This window comes from Sceloporus undulatus, chromosome 9, assembly GCF_019175285.1.
Source record: "Sceloporus undulatus isolate JIND9_A2432 ecotype Alabama chromosome 9, SceUnd_v1.1, whole genome shotgun sequence".
Classification (NCBI taxonomy): Eukaryota; Metazoa; Chordata; class Lepidosauria; order Squamata; family Phrynosomatidae; genus Sceloporus; species Sceloporus undulatus.
Window position 1 is genome coordinate 21041292 of NC_056530.1, and position 22756 is coordinate 21064047.

The window sequence follows — 22756 nt, forward strand, 5'->3', positions numbered from 1 at the left end:
CAAATAAAAGCTGCTTATGGTGTAACCTGCAGCATGGCAGAACATGTTTTGTTCCTGCGGTGTCTGCTAAATCCCCAGAATCTACCTCTAAGTTTTGATCATGGCTGGGCAGGAAAAATACACAACCTCTTACTCTCTCCACTATTCCTCTGTTTTTGATTCATCCTTATCAAGACATTTAATAGTGCAGGAGAGAAAGTAGAGTTTGGCAGGGTTTTAGCCAGGAACTAAATTCTAACTAATTTCTAATTCAAACGCATCTGATAAGGAGCACTTCCATAGATGTAGAATACAACTTCTTCAGAACTCTAACTTTAATTTTTTAAAACCAAGCTGCTAGTCCTCATTGGGTATAAAGATTTGTTTTCAAGCCTGTGGGTGATGCCAACGGACGTGTCAAAAGGCCCAGGTGTTGCTGCGCAAGATGTCTTCGGTGGGAGGCTTAGGGACAGTAGGCAAGTAGGTAGCTTTTTACTCAACAAATGGTGGAAGGAGAATGACCTTTTTTACTAAATGCAAAGAGTATTTGCATACAGTATTCAGGGGTGTAAAATGTGGGTGCTCTTGGTGCAGAATCACCCCAAATTCCTTCAACAGTGGACTTCAAGCAGACCCCCAGGTTCAGAGGGAGAGTTAGGAATGATCCACCTGAAGTTGCAGCATCTCTGAACATCTCTTGGATCCCTGCTATTGGAGATCCTGTGATGCTTGGGCAGCCAAGTGAGGGTGCTTGGGGGTCCTTTCCAGAGCTAGCGAGGAAGGACCTGGAACTGGAACAGATGTGGAACATTGCCCAGGCCGGTACACTGCGGTGTCAGGTCGATCTCAGCAGGAGCGACTAGTGGTTGGAGGGTGAAGTGCTGGAGAATGGTGGTGAGGAAGAGGAAGATTTCCATCCGGGCCAAGCCAGCTCCCAGGCAGATCCGTTTGCCTGCAGGTAAGGAGCAAAGGATTCATGAAAGCATTCAGTTAAACACACACACAATTATATGCTACTTCTTCAGTAATCCTGGCATGCTTGCAGAAAGAAGTTGACAGTACATGTGGGATGTGTGGAGGAAATACTCTTGGGCACAGAGCTGTTGTAAATGCCTCTTGTCGCCCAGTTATCTACAACTTCGCTGGTGTTTTTCCTGGAGTGAAATTTGGCATCCGGTTCCGCTTGCCAGCTGGTTGTGGCCGTTTTTATGCCAAGTTCACCCAGGACTTTTTGTGTGTCTGTGTCTTGTGAGCTCTTTTAAAGGACCTTCACCTGGAGGGTTGCCAAATGCTGGGCCTGATCCTTTTCCCAAAAGCTTTCTATTCTGGGCTGGAACTCAAGGTTAAGAATTTAATTGGTCTGCAGGTCTTCGGACAGGCTGCTTTCTTCTAATCTGATCTGGGTTTGGCAGGCAGCTTTATATATGTATATTTCTCATGCAACCTGCCTCTGACCTCGAGAGGGACCACTTTCCTGGGGAAGAGTTCAGAACAACGGACCGACAACAATTTAATTCAGTCGCAGCTGCATTTCAGAGCAGTATCCAGAACTAAGACTTTGGCTAGACAAGCGAAATCCATCAGATGATGGCTGTAAAAGCAGATGCGACTGGAGGGTAATCTACCTAATCTCTGTTTCTCTCACTTTCACATTAAGGTGGCGATTCTCCCTTTTATAGCAAATGATCACTTTGGCTCTTTCTCAGCTCAGAGGATCCTCAGCCTCAGAGGATGGCAATGGCAAACCTCCTCTGAAGAAACGTGCCAAGAAAACCCTGAGATAGGTTTGCATGAGGAGAGTGGAATATAGAAAATCATTCACACTTTTTTTTAGGATGTATCTACACTGTAGAAATAATCCAGTTTGACACGGCTTTAAGTGCTGCAGTTCTATCCTATTGAATCCTGGGATTTGTTCAAGGAGTGTTGTCTGGAGATCAGAGAGGGAACACCCAGGAAGACTGCAAGTGTTCTGCATTTCTGAATGTTTGGCTGATGCTTTAAGTTTCCGCAATGCTAAAAATTTGGGGACTAAAGGAACATTTCATAGGGGGCAGATGTATTACTTGGAAGGCATTGCCCTTATTTTGCCACCCTCCTCCACACCAGTAGCTATGCCCATGGTACTGTTCCCAAAGCCTTGCCCTTCCATACCTGGAGCAAAAGGCATGAATGCATCACTGTTTTTGAATGCGTTCTTTTCGTCCAAGAAATGGCCGGGGTTGAAGGACGTTGGGTCTTTGAACTGAGTGGGGTCATAATGCACTGAATTCAGGAGAGGGATGACATTGGTGCCCTGTGGAAGGAATTGCTGTTATAATCATAACTGTAATAATAATAATGATTATATTCATTTACATCTCATATTTTCCCCTGCACAGGGACTCAAGGTAGTTAATGGGATATTAAAACCAGAACCAATGACAAAAACATCAGCAATATCTATATCTGTCTGTCTGTCTAGATAATTTTAAAAAGCAATAAAACAGTCTATGGAATTAAAACCATTTCAAAATTCATCAATATAAAAAGCAACAACAAAATGACGCATCATTCAAAAGGTGTTGCAGTCAATTCTTATAAGTTCTGGGCGACAGACAAGAGGTATGTGGATAGCATGTGGGAATGCAATAGGAAATAGAAGAAGAAAAGACCATAAAATAGAGGAAAGCCAGAGAGAAGAGACAGCTGTTTTGACTACAGAGATCTTTGTTCAAATTCTACCATATATTACCATACATCCCTGAATAAAGGATTCAGTCTCCCAGATTTCATACCCACTTCACTATCTGTGTGGCTATGTGCCTTCATATTGTCTGTCAACCTATAGTGACCCCATGGATTTCATACGATTTTCTTAGGTCCTCATGAAGGACAGCTCTGGGCAGCAGGCCTGAAGGGGATTTTCTCCTACCTTGGGAAGCAAGAAGTTTCTGAAGGGGGTGTCCCGGGTCACGGCCCGAGGGAGTCCCATGGGCAGGATGGAGATGAAGCGCTGGATCTCGTAGATGACGGCATCGGTGTACGGCATGCGTGTACGGTCAGCCAGACACGGGGCACGGTTGGGGCCGATCACTTGGTCAATCTCCTGGTGGACTTTAGCTGCAGGGAGGCAAACAGGAGGTAGGATGGAGGGAGAAGTGCATGTGGTCTGTGCCTCTTTCAGTGGGGCAAAGCTCAGATTTCCCTTGAGAAGAGAAATGACTGGCAGGGCCACTCCATTTCAGTCTTTTAGAATGGGGTGGGCACATTGAAAGTTCAGGAGCCATCAAATGATGGTGTCATAGGAAGTGGGAATGACCATCAAGGCAACTCAAGAGGGCTGAATTTAGCCCAAGGCCTCAAGTTCCCCACTTCTGATCTGCCTGGACTGGCAGAAAGTCCAAATAAGAGTCTGTCCAGACCTAGATAAGGACTGAACCTCGGATGTTCTGCAGGTAATGCAAAGGTTCTACCACAGAGCCACCAGTCTTCATAATTTTGCATGTGTGCGTCCACATTGGAATTAGAAGGGGCTGCAAGGGTAACCTAGTCCAACCCCTACACATGCAGGTATGTACAACTAAAGGACTCCTGAAAGATGCACATCCAACCTCTGTTTAAAGACCTCCAAAGAAAGGGACTCCACCATTCTCTAAGGCAATCTATTCCACTGCCAACCAGTTTTTGCATCAGAGAAGTCCTTCCGAATATTTAGGTGAAATCTTTTTTCTTGCAATTTTGTTTCCTGTTTCATTTTCTGGAGCACCAGAAGGCAAGCTTGCTCTGTCTTCTACATGACATCCCTTCAGATTTTAAAGATGACTATCAAGTCTTTTAAAAGCAAAATCTGCTTCTTCTCTCTTCGCCAAGACTTCTCCAAGTTAAACCTACCCAATACTTAAGGTGTTCCTCATAAGACATCCAGGACTCTGATATCGCCTGCCCTCCTCTAGACATGTACTACATTTTAATGCCTTTCTTGAACTGTGGTAGTAATAATAATAATAATAATAATAATAATAATAATAATAGGATTTATTTATATACCGCCCAATCACTGGGAATTTGAGCGGTTTACAACAGAGGGGATAATAGACAGTTCCCTGCCCTCAGGCTTACAATCTAAAAGACATGACACAGAACTGGACACAGTATTCCAGGTGAGATCTGACCAAAGCAGAATAGAGTGGCAGTACTTCTTCTCTTGATCTGGACACTATGCTCCTGTTGATGCTGCCCAGAATTGCATTGCCTTTTCTTAGCTGTCACATTCAATTATTACTTCATCTCCCACATACCCATGTGTGTGCTCTACCATGACTCTTACCTGCCACCTCGGGGTATTTCATGAGGATAAGGAAGCTGTAGCGGAGAGTTGTACTGGTTGTTTCAGTTCCCCCAAAGAACAGGTTGTGGGTGGTCATCACCAAGGTCTCCATATTAAAATAGCTCAAAGGGTCTTGCTTTTCCTAAAAGAGATGCAGATCAGAAGGTGAGCAGGAGGCCACGAATGAGGGCCAGTTTTAGATCTGGATAAGTTTACTCAGACTGGGTGACAGAAACAATACCTGCTCCATGCGGACAAGGAAGCAGTCAATGAAATCTCGGGGGGCATCGGGGTCCAGATCTTTTTGGTGCCAGAGGACGCGTTCCGTGATGAAGTGCCGGAGTTTCTCAAAGTTCTGGAAGATTTGGTGGTGGGGCCCAGGGAGGAGGTCCATGATCCGGGGGAAAATGTTGTAGAGCTGGAAAAAGGGCAGTGAAGGTATAATGGGGAAAATAATGATAGGTTCCTTGGAAAGAAAACACCACCACCTTATGGGGTCCAGCCCAAGTAGTGCAGCCAAGTTTCAAAATAGTAATATTTTACTAGGAGGGCCAGTCTGGGACTCCTGGAGAACCACATTTAGCTTCATTGCCTGATGTTCCTCATCCATGTGGCCCTTGGACATCTCCACATTATCTGTGCTATAACACTAGGGGTCTATCAAACTACATATTTATAGTCTATGATTCCACTTTATGGCCATGTCAACATCTGATAGAATTTTGCAATCTGAAGTTGAGGAAGAGGGGTTTAGAATTCTCATCCGGAGAGCTGTAGCATCTCAGCAAACTATAAACTCCAGGATTCCACAGATTGGAATTGTGGCAGATAAAGTGGAACCGTAGTGCCATTCTTGTGTAGCGTGAAAGGGCCCCTGGTCTTGAGGTCACACTATGCTTTCCTTACTTGCCTCGCCCCAGAAGGTGCTCATGATCCGGAAGTTCTCATTGAGGTGATCCAGAAGGAGGAGGAAGTCCGTGTCTTCATAGTCGAAACGGTTGCCAAAAACCACGGCACAGATGACATTGGCAACGGCTCGACAGACAAGGTTGAGGGGGTTGAAGGGGGTCCCTGTGAAAGAAGGGAGGAAAAGGCAATGCTTCGGGGTACCAAAGTAGTGCTTTCTTCAAGAGGAACCACAAAGTCCCAAAGAGAACAGGATGGGAGGGGATTTTTTTAAAAGTTAAAATATATACATATGTGCAAAACTCCTCAACATATTAAATAGAGTAATCATGAGAATGGGTTCCTCTGCAAGTCATTATGCATTGATGGAGGATAGTAAAACATTATTGTTTCAAGTGATGTAAGAAATAAAGGCTTATTTATAATTGTAGTGTGATGATTCCACTTTAACTAACACGGTTCCATCCTATGGGATCTTGGGATCAGCAGTTGAGGAAGGTGCATCTGGAATTCTCTGCCGGATAGCTCTAGTGGCTCAAACTACAAATCCCAGGATTGCATAGGATGAAACCATGACAGTTAAAGTGGAATAATAGCACAATAATTCTGTAGTGTGAATGGGTTGCTCAGCTCCCAGCTTTTCCATAAGAGGAGTTTTCCATTAATTGGTTAGTTGGTCAGATTGGTTCTGGGTCTGGGTCGACTGTCTGGGCAGAAGGGACATCCTCCCCATCTGAACACCAGTGCTTCCCCTGACCAAAAGCACTTTAAAGGGGTTATTCAAGGCGCTGAAGCTATATGAGGAAAAGATTGAATAACTTTGGACTGATCTTTTAAAGTTTGGACTAAAATCTAGGACGGACTCCTCACTCTAATGACATGGGATGGGAGACACACCTCGCCCCTGCTAAAGGCCCAGGAGTTATCTGGCCCTTGTTGGACCCTGGCTACTCTACCCACCAGCCTTCTAGCCCTAAAATCTGCTTTGACAACGGAACTCACCATTGGTTTTCCGAAACTCCTGGACAAGACATTGGGCCTCTTCTTGGATCCGAGCCTCGATGCTGCTTTTTCCCATCCCAAAATTCTTCAGGGTGTGCAAGGAAAAGCGACGCAGGACCTTCCACTTTTCCCCATTGGAGAAGACAATGCCTGGAGACAGTGAAAGTGGTCCATTAGCCTTGATTGTGTAGCCTGCAGGTGAGTGGATGGATGGATGGATGGGCTGAAGCTGCTGAAGCTGGGCACCTTTCTTTATTAAGCTAACATATCATCCTTCTGAGAACCCCTTTTGTGAAAACAGGCCTACAAGATAGTGAATTTGGAGTGCTGTTAACATCTGGGGAGGAGAGAATGTTAGATTGGGGCCAGGGCAATAAAATCCAGATAGCTTGAGTTAACAGAGTTAACTGAGCTTCCTTAGTTAGTTGCTTCTCCATGGAGTACATGAGGGTGCTTTTCTCTTACCATTTCCCTGGGTGAAGCGGTAGAACACAGGGAAGTCCCCACGGCCACTGAAGTCGTCAGCCTGGTCCACCAAGGCCTCTTTCACAGCTTGGTAGCCGCAGAGGACAACACAAGGAAGGGAACCCAAATGGATGGTGTACACAGGTCCATATTGCTTGCTGAGCTGCAGAGGGAAAATGTGTGTGTGAGAGAGAAAGATAAAGGCAGATCCAGCAAAGTGTAGTGGTTTTATTCTTGGACTAAGAGTCCAGAGGACCAGGGTTTGAATCCTTCCTCTGCCGTGGAAACCTACTGAGTGACGTTGGGCAATTTCAAATGAGTTTATTTCAAATTTCAAATGAGTTTATTTTCTTCCTCTCAGCTTTCTTCACTGTCTAGTTTTCACAGCTCTGTCCCTTCTCTGTTGTCTGGGACAGGTGACTTGTACTGTACATTAGATCCTAAGAGTTTGGTAGCAGGCTGGCTGCTCTTATTTCTTTTTAAAGGTGGGACAGAGGAAAGGACCTTCCCAGAAGATCTGAAGACAAGGGCAGCCCCACATAGGAAACTTTTCCAACCACATACCACAAAAAACATGTAGGAAGGAGGATAGCTCCAACACCCAGGATTCTGGGAAACTCCCATTGTTCCTGCATAAAAGAGTTGGCAAGATGCTATTATCAGATTTGTACTAATCATCTTCTGGACTCTGCCAGCAATACAAATCTGGAAATGTCAGCGCTTGCTTTGCCATTGTTGCCAGATGGGCCAGAAAGGAGGAATTGGCAGAACATCTCAACTGCCTCAGTAGACAAGTGCCTCTGAGCAGAAGCTAATCCCTTGAGAATGCTCTCTCCAGGTGTAAGTGGCCCAGGCAATTAATAAAGAACAATTAGGCATGGTTTAATCTCCATAAGTGCCAAGAGGGTGAAACACCTTGTTTGTTTTCCACTGATGCAAAAACACACTAGATTGGGTGCAACTCATCGCCTGGATTTGGAAGGAGTCTTGTAGGGTTGCCCAGACTCTAGCTGAAGACTTCCAGTGGGGAAGCCACCATCACCCAGGGGTTTAGTTAAGTGCAAAGGTTTGCCAGATCTCAGCAGAGAGACAACCTGGGACATTTTAAAAGCTGCTGAAAAAGCGGGATGGCGGGAGATTCATTGGGACTGTCCCTGCCAGATCAGGACAGTTGGAGGTTATGGTAGACTTGCCCCACCACCTGATAAAGGCTATGCTTGGACAACCCTGGTGTTATGCATGGTCTTACAAAACCATGGGGCTTTTCTCATGTTAAACATGCTCACTCCATCAACAGAACACAAGCTCAAGCAAAATGAGGATTACCGATACTCAGTGAGGATTCTTTGGGACTGTCCTGATCAAACTGGGACATTTGGGGAGTATGTGAAAATGTAGAGTCAAAAGGGTGTTCTACAGGATCACAGGCCTCCCTGTGGAATCCATTGCAGTGCCAAACCTGTTTCAAACCATTTCAGTGGAGATGGGACTAGGAAACCAGTCCAGGAACTCCCCTTTTGGCAGGGATGTAGCCAAAGGGGGGGGGAGTCTTGGGGCCGGACCTCCCCTTCCATTAGAAAAATGAATGGTGTGTGCTGCTGCGCCCCCGCACTCAAGCCCCATTATAATGGTGGCACTTAGTCTGCCCCCCCCCTCCTAAAATCCTAGCTACGTCTCTGCTTTTGGCCTCCTTAACCCAACACGGCCCTCGGGTTCTTACCTTCTCCAGCGATCGGTGCATTTCCTTGGTATCTAACTGGAAGAGATTGCCAACAAGAGGCAGCGGTGCTGGGCCATGTGGCAGTATGCCTTTCTTTTTCCTGCCCCCGTTCAAGTACAAAACCAGGCAGGAAAGGGCAGAAAGTAGGAGCAAGGCCAGTGGGGTGGCCCCACTGAGATCCATGGCTGCCAAAAAGGAGGTTGGAGTCAAGTGTGGGACTCTTTCTCCTTCCCCTCCTGGGCTATATATACATGTCTTTCTAGGTGCTTACTTCTCTCTCTCACTCTGGTATTGCGCTAAAGGCACGGAGTTTGTTCTGTGTTTACAGATCGACGTGCATGTCAGGGCAATGCTCGACTCCCTCTGGGTTCTTCCAGAGGAGGAATGGCACAGAGCCACAGGGCTTGGTTGCCTTTCAGGGCTCTCACTTGCATCGAAATTATGAATCAGCAGAATGGGGTGCAGAGGTAGGGGAGAGAAGGGATCCAGAAGTAACTTCTCTGTGTTCCTGGAAGAAAAACCTGTAGTTACATTTTTGGTTAATCTCTACAATCTTTGACAAACCTGATTTTCTGGTTTGCAAAAATGCTGAAACGATGCATTCTGACACCACTTTAACTGCCATGGCTCAGTGCTAAGAAACTACAATTCTGGGATTTGTAGTTTGTTGTTGCACCAGAGCTTTCCGACAGAGAGGGCTAAGTATCTCACACAAATGTAATTCCCAGAATTCCCCAACATTGAACCATAGCAGTTAAACCAGTTTCAGACTACAATGGGCCCTTGGGGTTTGGTTCCACCCGCCCTGGATAAAAAAAACCTGTGGATGGTCAAGTCCCATTAAATACAACGGTGTAGTGAAATTGTGTCCTTTATAGAAAGTAGCTAGAGTGGTGCAGTGGTTTGAATGTTGGACTAGGACTCTGGAGAGCAGGGTTTGAATCTTGGCTTGGCCATGTAAACCCACAGGGTGACCTTGGGCAGATCACACTCTCTCAGCCTCAGAGGATCAGAGGATGGCAATGGCAACCCCCCTCTGGAGAAACCTGCCGGGGAAAGCCCCATGAAAGGATCAACTGAAGGTCGCCGTAAGTCAGAAATGACTTCACAACATACACATCTTCATGTGCAAGTCACCCCACTCAGACAACAGAAAAAGGACAGAGCTGCTGCATCTTTTTCCCACATTACCGACTGATAGATCCTGGGGCAGAGGGCAGGTTATGTCATCAAATACATATGCTTTCATTATTTCACATTTTTCTTGGAGGCATCTTATTAGATGTCACAAGACACAAAATCCTGGCTCTTCTTCCATGTGTCTACCATTCTGTTGGTCTGATCCAACCTGGCTCTTCTTCATGTTGCTACATGCTATTCTTTTCCCCACAGGTGTGGGGTTGCCATAAATCAACAGGGAGAGCGAAAAAAAGTGTTAGAATATAAAGGAGGCTTGCAAATGAAATATGATTATGTTTTCACCCTGTTTAATTCATTTAATCCTGGCCTGGTGATTGCCCAACGAAAGGCTCATCTGCTTGCCTCAATGCCAGCTCTTGCCTCAGTGCCAACTTCACACTCTGCCAGTGCAAAGGTACATGAATCCTGGCACCTCTCGGTTGTTAATCGTTAAATCCTGAACTTTGATTGTAAACAAAGTGCTCCTGGGATTTTGGCAGTGGCAGAATATGGAGAAAGAAAGTACTGTTATGCAACAGTCCCAGGCAACCAGCTCACTATATGGATTTGGCCAGATGTGAGGGGGTGTCTTATCAAAACAATCTGCCCAGCCAAGATTCCCATTCCCTCATTTCTGATTTCTTCCAAGATGTCTGTTATGAAGCTTTTGAGGATGAAGCAACCACTGACACTGCGCTGGGGGAAAAATAATGATCACAGTTGTTGGAGGGTAAATCAGGATCTTAGTGAAGAGGAAGGCCAGCAGCCAGACAAGTACAGACTGTGGGGATGGCTTCACTGAGTAGCCTAGTTGTGAGGTTTAATAGATAGTAGGGCATCTCCTGGATGAGGAATGGTCATGACACATGGGGAGTTTATTTTTAAAGAAATGCCAATATTCTTTACATTTCCAGAAGCCTTTAAGGTACTTAGTGAAAGCACTCAAGAGGTTTTGTGTGAATGGTTTTAATGGTTTAGGCAGCACCATCTGAAATACACAGAGTTTTGTAGGGAAGAAAAGGAGAGGGCTACCTATCCCACCCACTCCACACCCCAGACTTGGCATGGGCAACTCGCTATTGAAAACAGTGGCAGAACCAATGAATATCTGGATGGCAAGGGTAAAAGCAGCTCACTCTGTTACATCCGTAATTTGAAAGAGGTTTAATGCCAGGATAACAAGGACCTTGCAGAAAAGGTGGGTTTGGCAATCAGCACAGGGAAGGCAGATGCCATCTCATCCATCCATTTCTGAGCAGGACCTTTAGAGGTCATCTACACTGTTATCGCCCACTGATTTGAACTCCTCCCCCACTTTAACTAGGAATTCAGTGGGAAATTACTACCTTTCCTTGTGCTTGCCACCCCAGTCTCTGCAAAGGGCAACACACTTACACACACACTGAGCAGAAAGGACATGAAGAGTGTGAGAGGGAGAGTCTGTTATTCTAAACAGGGCTCTGCATAGCAAAAAAGTGTGTTGTTACATGAAGGGCATGTTCCCTTCAGGCACAGTAGTTACCGAACAATCTAGATCAGTGGATCCCAAATGTTGATCTATCAGGTGGTCCGGACTTCAACTCCTGATAAATAGCCAGGAATTCAGGGAGACATCTGGAGGACCAAAGTTTGGGAGTCACTGATCTAGATCATATTCAGCCAACATCACAAAAAAGAAACATAATTTCCCTGCTGCGTCTGGCTAAGACATTTTTCAATTCTATTCATAAACAGGTGCCTGTAAATCTTGGATGTTCACAGGGCAGGCTGAGAGTGAATTGCATGACCCAGCTTTATCCAAATGTCCATAGGTGTGGCAGGCACTCAGACCCCTTGTCATCATTGTTCTTCTCCTTTTGCCTCGTGGTCTTCAGACTTTTATAACTCTTCCTTGAAAGCAAGTGGAACTGCTGGTCAACTGGTCATCCCACTGAGCAGTAGTCCCATGACCTGTGACTCTTTCATAATGCTGACCCAGTGGCATCACTAGGTTTGGCGTCACCCAGTGCTGTAACTCATGGTGCCATCCCCCCACCCAGTTGACCTTGTCCAGTGCTACCATGCAGAATCCTTATTAAAAAAATTTGTACTAACGTTATTCATAAATCCTAATTCCTGTACATCACTGAATGTAACGGCATGAATGTAGTGAATGTTAGCTGCCCTGAATCATGGCGACTCTGTGGATGAGACATTTCCAAGACTCCCTGTGCCCCACTGCTTTGCTCAGGCCCTGCAAACCCATGTCTGTGGCCCCGCTGATTGATAAGGGAAGGAGTCAGTCCAAAATTAAAGGCCAACGTAAGAAGAGGCCAAAGAATGACGGCAAGAGGTGGGGGAAAGGATGAACCTGAGAGAGACCAAACCTATCTGTTCTCAACATGACTTCTGCAATCAACAAAGAATGAGGCTGGAGTGTTGCTGAGAAAGGGGGGTGAGCTCTGTTTCAACATCAGATAAGACAGTGGAACGCAGGCAGTGAAAGAGATGGTGCAAGAAGGACCCTGAGCAGCTTGAGAAGGAAGGCCAACACAGGGCTGGAGGAGGAGATCGTGTTTTCCTCACTGGCTGGAAGGGAGCAGTGAGAGTAAGGGCCAAACAAGCTATTCCTCCTGCAACCAGTGCTCTATCGGGGCAGGAGGCAGAACTGATAGGGGCGAGGGATGCTGCCCAGGCCAGTCGACTCTGGGGTGATGTCAATGTCCTTGGGGTCCATCAGGGGTTTCAGCTTGAAGTTCTGCAAGATGGTGGTGAGGAAGATGAAGAGTTCCATGAGGGCCAGGCCTTCGCCAAGGCAGACACGCTTGCCTGTGAGGAATGAAGGAAGAAAGGGAGGGAGAGAGGGAGAGAAAGAAAGGGCATGAAATACAACAAACAGAAAATGACAAATCAGTCCTATGCATGAATTAGTTCACTGGTGGAAAGAGACAGTGGACTAGATGGATATTCATTCCCAGCTCTGGAGTTCTATGCTTTTATGAAGGAGATCAAAGATCCTGTGAGATGACATTTTATTATTTAAAAAGTCTCATGTGTTAATATTTTTCTTCAGTAGCTTAAGATTTGTCTCCTTGCTATTGAATTCTGGTATCTGTAGCTTTGTGAGATATTTAGCTTCTCTGTCAGACAGCTTTGGTGCCACAACAAACAACGAATCACAGGATTCCATAGGATAGAGCCAGGCCAGTGTCAACCTGCATTAATTCTGCAATGTGGCAGCAACCTACTTTGTGTATTCCTACATGACAGAGGGTTATACAGTTGACCCTCCACATTTGCAGCTTTGACTTTTGCAGATTTGATTATTTGCGGATTTAATTATCATGTTCTTTCTAGGACTCTCTAGGTCCTCCAGCGCAACTCTGTTGGAAATTGACCATAGAGTTGTACTGGAGAACTTGGAGATTACTAAAGAAAACACTTCTCTAGGCATTTGTAGGTCCTCCAGCATAATTCTATGATCAACCTCTGGCAGATGTTGACCAGAGTTGCACTGGAGGAATTAGAGATTCCTAGAGAGGGGTTCTTTCAGGTAAAAACATAGTGTCCTTTTATTTGTGTTATTTCCACTTTCCTGTGCCTCTAACCCCGGTGAATGTGGAGGGCCAACAGTATTTGATGGACCTTGGCTTCTCTTCCAATTCTACGATTCTATTATCATCACTGTCCTCATCGGCACCACCACCAACACCATCGATAGACCACCTTTCCTCCAATAAACTCAGGGCATAGTTATTTCCCCCCCACTTTCTCCTCACATCCACAACCCTGTGAGATTAGACTAAGATGGTGTATATGGCTCAGTGTCATGACCTCGGCATCAGAACCTGGATCTCCCAAATCCTAGTGTAGCAGTTTACCTACTAGAGATGGTTGAGCATGTTCTCCACGAAGCTGTCTTTATTACCTGCAGAGAAAGCCATGAAAGCATCGTTCTTCTTGAACCTCCCGTTCTCATCCAAGAAATGGGTTGGATCAAAGCAGTCGGGGTTCCTGAACTGTGTCGGGTCAAACTGAGAGGTGCAGAGCAAGGGGATGATGTTGAGATCCTGAAATTGGAGGAAGAGAAGGACAACAAGGAGAAGGAAGAAAATATGAGTAAGGAGAACGGAGATCCCGAGTTGCTATCAGGCAAGCATTCACTGTATTTTTTTAAACGTGAAAGTGTGTCTGTGTGTCTGTAACCTATTTAAAGAGTGTACTGGCTGTATGCTGTAATAATATATGAACATGACTCTCCCCACAAGATGGTCCTACTTTTCCAGACCTTGGGGAGGGAGTATCCACGGAACTCAATGTCCCGCGTCACCGTGTGTGGCACTCCCATGGGGACAATGTCAGCATAGCGCTGGATTTCGTGGATAACGGCGTCAGTGTAGGGCATCTGGCTCCGATCCTCCATGCATGGGCTGCGGTTTGGCCCGATAACTCGGTCAATTTCTTCGTGGAGTTTCTCTGTCAAGGAAGGAAGGATTGGGAAAGTTTCAAAGTTGTATCCTGCAGCCAGAGGAATGGATGTAAAACACTGAGGACCATCTGGAAGCAAAGAATGCTACCGTTGCTTCCAAGCTGCACCCTACTAAACTTTGTGATTCTCCAACCCTAGAGACTAAACAAAACAATGTGAGAAAAATAGCTTTCACAATTTTTTTTAAAGATCTAGTCTTTAGATAGACTGGGTAACATAAAATTAGCTGGCTCTTTAGCACCATGGCTCTTTTAGTTAACTGACAACTCATTGCTTAGTTATGGAACTATGAAGGAACATTAACACTGAAATGCCAAATTTGCTAAAAATTAAATGTAATTGCCCCTTCACATTTGCAGGTCTCCAACTTAATGGATTTTAGTTGGTTCCTATCCAACTAAGTAACTCTCCCAAGCTCTGGTTTAGGTAGCTTACTTTAGTGTGGTCCAACCTGAGGGGTCTCTTTAAGTTTTCACAGATACCCATTTTGAATTGCATGGTAAAATCTGGTCCAGTTTTCCTTTCCCCCCCTGGGTGCATCATGCGCTCTGTCTTGTGGCCTTGCATCAGAGTTTCTCATTCCTTATTCTTCTATTTCTACTTTTCCATGTGTCCTTCACCCCAACTTGAAGAGAAGTCCCGCTAAGGATCTTGCATATGCCCCTTCTGATCTTAGCACAGATTCATAGGATCAAAGAGTTCAAAGAAACTCCATAGTTGATCTAGTCCAGTGGTTCCCAACCTTTAGACCGCCAGATTATTTGGACTTCAGCTTTTGTAATTTTGGCCTGTTGGCCAAGTTGGCTAGGGCTTCTGGGGGATGAAGTCCAAAAAAGGAGGACAAAGTTGGGAACCTAATGATTTAGTCCAACTTTTTCCAATGCTGGAATGCACAGGTTGAAACACCCCTGTCTGGAAGGCACTCAGCCAATGTTCCTGGCTCACCTTCCACTTCAGGGTGCCTCAGGAGGATGCGGAGTCCATATCTCAAGGTTGAACTGACCGTCTCTGTACCAGCGAAGAAGAGGTTCACGGTGGTCTTGGACATGGTATCCTCATTGAAGTGACTGTTGGGGTTGTTCTTTTCCTGCAAGAGGGAGCCAGAAGTTGAGCATACTTTCAACTTGTTATTTTATTGTCCCCAAACATCAATACACAGTGCTTTGGAATATATCACTTACGTATATCATCATTCTCCAGGTGGGAAAACCGAGGCTGGGAGAGATGTAACTTGCCCAGGGCTGAACCGAATGCTCGCAAATTTCTCTGCCACACATCCATATATAACAAAAAAATGGGGATACCCAACCTCTGCGATGCCATCAGGGAACTTGGGGCGCAGCCTTTGGATTTCATGCTACATTTCTGGCACCCTCAATCCTACTGGTCTTCCAAAATATATATTTAAAAAATCCTGTTTTGGAGATGGAGAACCTTGGGAACAAGGACAGATCTGCATGACAAACCTACACCAGTTTTATACCAGTTAGACTGTACATGGTTTCCCCCTCAAGGATTCTGGGACCTGTATTCTAGTGCAGATGCTATAGAGATATTGGCTGTATCTGTACTGCAGAAATAATGTAATCTGACACCGCTTTAATTGTCATGGCTCCAGGCTATGGAATCCTGGGATTTGTTGTTTGTTATGGTACGAGAACTCTCGAATGGAGAAGGTTAAATATTCTACAAAACGACAAACCCCAGAATTTCATAGCATTGAGCCATGGCAGTAAAATCGGTGTCAAATTGCATTATTTCTGCAGTGGAGATGCATCCATTGTTATCAGAGACCCTTAGTATGCTGCCTCCTACTCACAGAACTAGAGTTCCCAAGAGAGAGAAGAAAGTATACTAAAAATGGTAGCTGTTATGTTTTGCTCTGAAGGTACCTGCTGGATTTTGATGAGGAAACAGTCAATGAAGTCCCGTGGAGAATTAGGATCCAGCGTCTGCCGGTTTGCTTCCAGTCGTTCGCCCACAAACTCTGCCAGCTTCAGATAGTTCTTGTAGATCTGCCGGTGAGGGCCGGGGATGTATCTCATGATCTTTGGGAAGGTGAACAGCAGCTATTGCAAAGTGGAGAAGGCATAACAGGCACAGACTGAGTCAGATTTGAGCTGGATCAGAGTCATTGCACCAAAACAGCTTTGAGGCTGATCATGTTGGCAGAAGGCCACTGGTGTCAAAGTAAATTTGTGGGTGTTTTGTGGATGCAGGAGAAGATATGTACCACAGAGAAGCTCCCATCACCTCCCCAAACTAGCTAGACTTTGGCTCTGAACCCAAAGGCTTTTTACATTTTGTTGTTGTGTGTGCCTTTGTGTCATTTCCGACTTATGGCAACCCTCAGGTGAAGCTATCATGGGGTTTTCATGGCAAGATTGGTTCAGAGGGGGTTTGCCATTGCCATCCTCTGAGGCTGAGAGAGTGTGACTTGCCCAAGGTCACTCAGTGGGTTTCCGGGGCAGAGCTGAGATACGAACCCTGGTCTCAGGCGTAGTCTAGTGCTCAAACCACTATGCCACACTGGCTCTATTTTTATTTAACAGAGTTGCCTTGTAATGGACTTACCTGTCCCCAGGTTGAGCTCATCAATTTCCAGTTGCTGTTGATCAGGTCAAGCAAAGTGAGGAACTTTTCATCTGTGTATTCAAAACGCTCTCCAAAAACTAGGGTGCAGATGATATTGGATCCGGCGCAGCTCAAGAAGAAAGTGGGATCAAAGGGTTTCCCTGTGAATAAGGAGGGAGAAAGGAAGGTAGAAGACTTTAAACATACACTCAGTCACACACTATCACTATCTTTCATACATTTCTCTTACAGACCTTCTCAATAAACAATCTGCTATTGGGTTATTGAATGTTTTTAAATCTATGGCCACTACTAAGATGGTAGTTTCAGCTGGACGACCGAGATCTGCCATAGGCTGCATCTGTACTGTTGAATGAATGCAGTTTGACACAGCTTTATCTGTCATGACTCAATGTGGTGGAATTCTGGGATGTGTAGTTTTGTGAGCTATTTCGCTTTCTTTCTCAGAGAGTTCTGGTGCCACAACAAACTGCAAATCCCAGGTTTCCATAGGATGGAGCCATGACAATTAAAGTTGCATCAAACTGCATTTCTTCTCCAGTGTGGCTGCAGCTTGACCTCATTCCTATGTCTTTAAGCCTGGAATTTAGCAAGTGAAACGTTTCCTGGCCTGAGATGGTTTGAGGGACATCTAACTTGCTAAATAATAGGCTGCTGCAAAAGACACATAGAAAGTGGATAAAACAGATGAAAGGAGGTTCTGCAGCCTCCATTGGAAGCCCTAATATTGTGCCGTATTGGTCTCAGTTTTTTGGGAAACTGCTCCAAGGCCAAAAGAAGACACTGGCCTGCAGTCATATAAGAGAACGGGTGGAATAAATCCCTCTCCATCTTCCGACTAGGAATAAACCCCACCTTCAGTTTTCCGGAATTCAGCCATCAGGAACTGAGCCTCCTCCTTGATCCGCTCCTCAATGGATCTCTTTCCCATCCCAAAGTTCTTGAAAGTGGAGATAGCAAACCGGCGCAACTGCCTCCAACGTTCTCCGGTGCCGTAAACGATTCCTGCGCAGAAAACCAGGGGAGGGAAATAATAGCTTGCATGCGTACCTTCCAATGTTTCACGGATGAAACCAGAACACATGTGGCCAAGCAACATCAGAGTGTGGTCAAGATGGCAAAGGTTAATAATGAGGAAGGACACATAAGCTAGAAGAGACTGCAGCAGTTTGCTTTTGCCTGAGCCTATTGGGAAGCGCAAGATATTGCCTCCTCTCCCTTTATTGAACTAATGGAGTACAAACTACTTTTGGACTTTGAACTCAGTTTGCAGCAACTGAAGTAAGCTGAGAATGAAGGGGGAAAGTGGGAGGAGGAGAATTGAGAAAGAAACTGGGTCATTTTTATAGCAGCTGAAAAAATGGGATGACAAAGGATTAATCAGGACTGTTCCTGCCAAATCGGGACAGTGTGAGAGCATGCATGAGATTTGCCACTCAGCAGATGGCTTTTGGTCTTGATGATCTAGTTCAGAGACATGGAAGGAGGATTTTAAAAAACCCTTTTTGAACTAGATTACATAATCATTCTGCAGACCATTCCAACTGAAAAAAGAGTGAGTTGAGCAGTCATTTTGGTATGAGAACTTTTGGGGCCCAGTAGAGAAAAATGCGTGGGAGTTTCCCCCTTGGCTGCTTGTTTCTTGCTGTTTCCAAAGTTTCCAGAAAACAGAGCTAGACAGTGCTTGTCCAAGTGGTATTTCTATGTTTATAACTGTAATAGTTAATAGCCCATCTGTTTTCTAGAAACTTTGGGATCTGTTGCTCTTGCTTAATGTCCCTTAATGCAAGCGGGTGCTGGATCCCTTTCAGCTAAGGGACGTATAGATGCTCTGTTCCGCTATGAAACACCTGCTCCATTCATTATTCAACAAAGCTTTTCTTGGTCCAGTCTCAATGCCAAGCAAATCTTTTCAGAATCTTGTGAGAGTGCATCTACACTGCAGAAATAATGCAGTTTGACACTCCTTGAATGGCCATGGCCTCCATCCGACAGAATCCTTGGATCTGTATTTTTGTGAGGTACCAGCATTCTTTGGCAGGAAGGCTAAAAACCTTATAAAACTACAAATCCCAGGATTCCATCAGACAGAGCCACAGCACTTAAAAGTGGTGTCAGACTGAATTATGTCTACACCCTGAAAGCCTATTGGAAAGAAGACCTGAACCACTGAGACCCCACAAAAGGGCAGAGAGGCCTAGGGCATTAATAGCTGGACTTTGTCATCCCTCAAGATTCTTCCATGGAGAGGAATCTGGCTTGCAGAAGTGTTGCATTTATGTGCAGAGCTACTGTTCAGGGTTTATATGGTTTTAGAATGACAGATGCACACATATGCAACTGAGCATCTTCCACCTCTTCTCTGCAGCTCCCAGCAATGCAGCCCAAATTAATCCAAGATGGATTAAACATCCCCCTCCATTAATCTCAGGTCTGATTCTGAACTAGGAGTCCATCCATGCACCTCCATTGAATACAAAGTCTCAATCCTATGAATGCATGAAGACGCATGGAAGAGAGATGTACCTTTCTTTTACAACTGAGCAACCAATGTTCTCAATACACCAGCATTGCAGCAAGACTTTTTGAGCCATCTATTTTATCTTTCCTCAGGGAAGTATGAGTCTTGCTGCCGGCACCTCTTTACAGAAATTAGTCCCTGCAACTCTGTCTTGCTCTTACCATTTCCTTTGCTCCACATCTGGACGGCAGGGAAGTCCCCTCGGCCGCTGAAGTCTTCTGCCTTGTCGACCAAGGCCTCCTTGAGCACCTGGTAGCCAGAGAGGACCACGCAGGGCCGAGAGCCCAAGTAGAAGGTGTACATCGGGCCATATGTCTTGCTGAGCTGGGAAGAAGGTAGTAAACTGGTATGGGATGTATGGTTTCAGTCGGTGTTGTGCGTGCATAGGAGAGTATGGGCTTTGTGTCTTTAGAGTTTGTTTTCTTATGGTGAGATGAGACAAAAAGAAATCAAATTTTAATTTTTGCAATGTCACAAGCATTAGGTTAAAAACAGCTTGGGACATAGCAGATAAGAGTCTGTGTGATGGAGTAGTTGGAGTGTTGGGCTGGGACCTGTGAGATCCAGGTTCAAATCACCGCTAAGGCATGCAACTCACTTGGTCACGTCGAACCAAGTCACTCTTTCTCTCAGCCTCAAAAGCAAAGGATAAAGAGGGGAGGAAGAGAGCCGCATATCCTCCCAGTGTCCCAATTTGGGGATGAATTCTCCGGTCCTCAGGCTGAGAGGGAGGAATCTCAAGGCAAGAGCTTTGTCTTGAAAGATTATTGAATGTGTGTGTCTGTGTATATATATATTCCTCATTTGGTAGATTTGATGTTTGAATGGCTAATCTGTGCAACTGTGGCTGATGCTTAATGCATCATACTTAATGGTATTACTTTGAGCTGCTCCCTGTGACATTTTCTATATACATTTCTATATACATTTTCCATGTATTTTTATTGCTGTAACCTGCCCGGATTCCTTGTGATTGGGCAGTCTATAAATAAATCATTTATTTATTATTATTATTCATTAATTATTATTATTATTACTCTTGTACCATCACCAGTCCCACCACTACCCCTGTGATATCACAAGGGTTATCCACAGGTCTCATTTCAGTCTTGAAAGTATCAGGGCCTGAGAGAGTCCTGACCTGGCAACTCAACTTCCCTGGATAAATTATGCTGAGAAAACTTTAGGAAAGCAAATTTGTTTCAGAGGTTTTTATTCTTGCAAGTGCATAACAACAGCAACAGCGACAACAGTTTCTTGCAAACTACATGCTGAGTGGCATTCAGCCATAGAAGGAAAAATAATATAAATGATATCACTAGGACAGTTTTAAATTTGTGTGCTGTAAGGATGGGAGACCGTCAAGAAATGCCAGGTGCTGTAGGCTATATTTCAGGAGAAAGAATTGGCAAAACTACCTTTGTATTCCTTGCCTAAGCAAACCCTATGAAATTCATGGAGTTGCCATAGAGTGACCAGTGACTTGAAGGTACATACGCATGGGTAAAATCATACAGAGATTTGGAAAAACTACCTTTTCGGACTGAAGATTTCACAGCCCTCCAAGGGAGTGTGTTCCATGGACCAACAGCTCTTACTGTCAGTAGGTTCCTCCTAGTGTTTAGGTGGAATATCTTTTCCTGTAACTTGCATCCATTGTTCCGGGTCCTATTCTCTGGAGCAGCAGAAAACAAGCTTGCTCCATTCTCAGTATGACAGCCCTTCAAATATTTAAATAGGGCCATCATATCCCCTCTTAACTGTCTCTTCTCCAGGTTAAACATCCCCAGCTCCCTAAGTCGCTCCTCATAGGGCATGGTTTCCAGACCAGATGGCCACCATCTTACCTCTCTCAGTGACTTAATCAGCTCCTTCACATCCACCTGAAGCATGTTGCCAATGAAAGGGAGCGGAGTGGGTCCTGGAGGAAGGCTACGGAGCTTCTTTTTGGAGGAAAAATGGAGGAAGAGAAGACAGGAGATGGCCATGGCCAGAAGAAGGCTGAAGGCCCCACTGAAGTCCATCTTGGTGCTCGAGAGGATCTCCATAGCCTTTGCAGTTCTTGCCAGAGTCTAGCTCTTTGCAAATGGTGTCTTTGGCTGAATATATATATATAGAGGGGACTTGCAAAGAGAGTTTCCACACTTTCTTGCATCACCTTTGCTATACAAACAGTGGGAGTCTTGTCCTGTCATTTATCAACCTCAGTTGAAGGCTGAGCTACCAGCTTATCCCAGCCAGACATGTGGAATTAAAAAGAATGGCATGCGCAGTTGTAAGTAAACCTTATGCCCGCATATGTCTATTTTTGATCATTGTAGGGATTGGCATGGCATGCTTTCCTCCATCCACAGAGCACAAAAATGATTCCAGTATCCAGAAGGTGAAATTGGAGGGGAGTGTTCTTCATGTTGGGAACAGTGGTGGCTGGTGGATCTAATTCTAGTAGAGTGGTGCATCTGCTTCAGGTTTGACTTTGAACTTTAGAAGAAGTACCCAAGGTGCCAAACTATTATGGGGATGAGTAAAGCACCGTGGACAATTCCCGTAACATTCAAAGGGAAATCCGAATTCATCACTACCCCACTCACATGGGAACCACTAGCCATTCCCAGCTAAGGGAAAATTTGAAGCAACTCCACAACATCCACATCTGAATGACATTTTGTCTGTTCAGGGAGACCCATCTGTCCTCCCACTCGCTGCTTTGAGCCAGGTTTCTCTTCAGATGCTTATGTCTTTGATAGATTTGCACACTGAGTATCCAGTGGCTGGCATCCTATTAGTAGTGCAAGCAAAGGCATAAGTCAACCTTATGCCTGCATTTATGTGAGTGTATATATTGTCAAAACCAGACAGATTCCAAGTTCAGAAAATCAGGTTTCAGTAGTTAAAAACTCAGCAAATCTTTATTAAGAAACTATGGATCCACTCCGGTGACTTTCATTGTTTAGAACTGACCGGCAACTATTATCATTGCCTAATTAAACTACACACAAGTTTAAGTTCCAGGTGGGCTTAGTTCTTATTTGTTACAACCATCCTTTCTTTGTTGTTATACTGGAATCCTTTTCACAGGAATGGCCTTGCCTTCCTCCTTTTCCTGAGAGAGAAAAATGTTCGATTGATAAGAGAATGGTGGGGGGGACTTGAAAAATCCTGTCAAAATGCCTCAAAAGTGAAGTTTAAAACTGATTTCGAAAACAATCTGGATTTTGTGATTTGTTATACTAATAATTTCAGTTACTTTTGAAATGTAATTCTTTCCTCTAATCGTTGACGAATGTAACATGTGTAAAAAGTAATTCCTCATTTGGAGAGGTTTGGCTATGGTCTCTATCCTTTTTAGCTATTATGACCCTTGGCACTCCTTGTCTGAGGACGATGTGGTGATGGGTTTATAGTCCAAACCACTGAGAATCTATGGGCTGAAACAACTGCTAGACCAGAACTGAAACAGCTGCTAGTCCAGAACCTTGGAAAGGTCTTGCCCCTTTGTTAATTATTTCACCAACTCAAAGCTAGGCAGCCAACAGCCAAACCTTCATGGCTGAGTCCAAAAAATTACCCCTTTCTCTTCTCTTTACACTCTGTTTGACTTTGAGCTGTGTT

At 44.9% G+C, this 22756-nt stretch overlaps 2 protein-coding genes across 2 annotated transcripts; both read right to left on the minus strand.

The window, feature by feature from the left end:
• Positions 1-483: 483 nt before the first annotated feature.
• LOC121915361 (cytochrome P450 2F5-like) lies at positions 484-8564 on the minus strand. Its single transcript, XM_042439555.1, has 9 exons — positions 8382-8564; positions 6662-6824; positions 6197-6346; positions 5199-5359; positions 4530-4706; positions 4289-4430; positions 2894-3081; positions 2134-2275; positions 484-931 (listed from the first exon to the last, which is right to left on the minus strand). The coding sequence occupies exons 1-9, from the start codon at positions 8562-8564 to the stop codon at positions 750-752; spliced, it is 1488 nt and encodes a 495-aa protein (XP_042295489.1). The 3' UTR covers positions 484-749.
• A 1946-nt stretch (positions 8565-10510) lies between these two features.
• LOC121915360 (cytochrome P450 2F3-like) lies at positions 10511-22750 on the minus strand. Its single transcript, XM_042439554.1, has 9 exons — positions 20992-22750; positions 19306-19468; positions 17479-17628; positions 16603-16763; positions 15921-16097; positions 14974-15115; positions 13828-14015; positions 13468-13609; positions 10511-12368 (listed from the first exon to the last, which is right to left on the minus strand). Exons 1-9 carry the CDS (start codon positions 21190-21192, stop codon positions 12187-12189), a joined length of 1506 nt encoding a protein of 501 aa, XP_042295488.1. The 5' UTR covers positions 21193-22750; the 3' UTR covers positions 10511-12186.
• Between the last annotated feature and the right edge of the window lie 6 nt (positions 22751-22756).

Coding starts and splice junctions, on each gene's coding strand:
- LOC121915361 (XM_042439555.1), bottom strand. CDS start 8,564: ATGGATCTCAGTGGGGCCACCCCACTGGCCTTGCTCCTACTTTCTGCC. Junction 6,825..8,381: donor TGCACCGATCGCTGGAGAAG/GTAAGAACCCGA, acceptor TTCCCTCTGCAG/CTCAGCAAGCAATATGGACC. Junction 932..2,133: donor ATTCATGCCTTTTGCTCCAG/GTATGGAAGGGC, acceptor CCTTACCTGCAG/GCAAACGGATCTGCCTGGGA.
- LOC121915360 (XM_042439554.1), bottom strand. CDS start 21,192: ATGGAGATCCTCTCGAGCACCAAGATGGACTTCAGTGGGGCCTTCAGC. Junction 19,469..20,991: donor TGATTAAGTCACTGAGAGAG/GTAAGATGGTGG, acceptor CCTTCTTCCCAG/CTCAGCAAGACATATGGCCC. Junction 16,098..16,602: donor TGAGCTCAACCTGGGGACAG/GTAAGTCCATTA, acceptor ACTTTGCAATAG/CTGCTGTTCACCTTCCCAAA.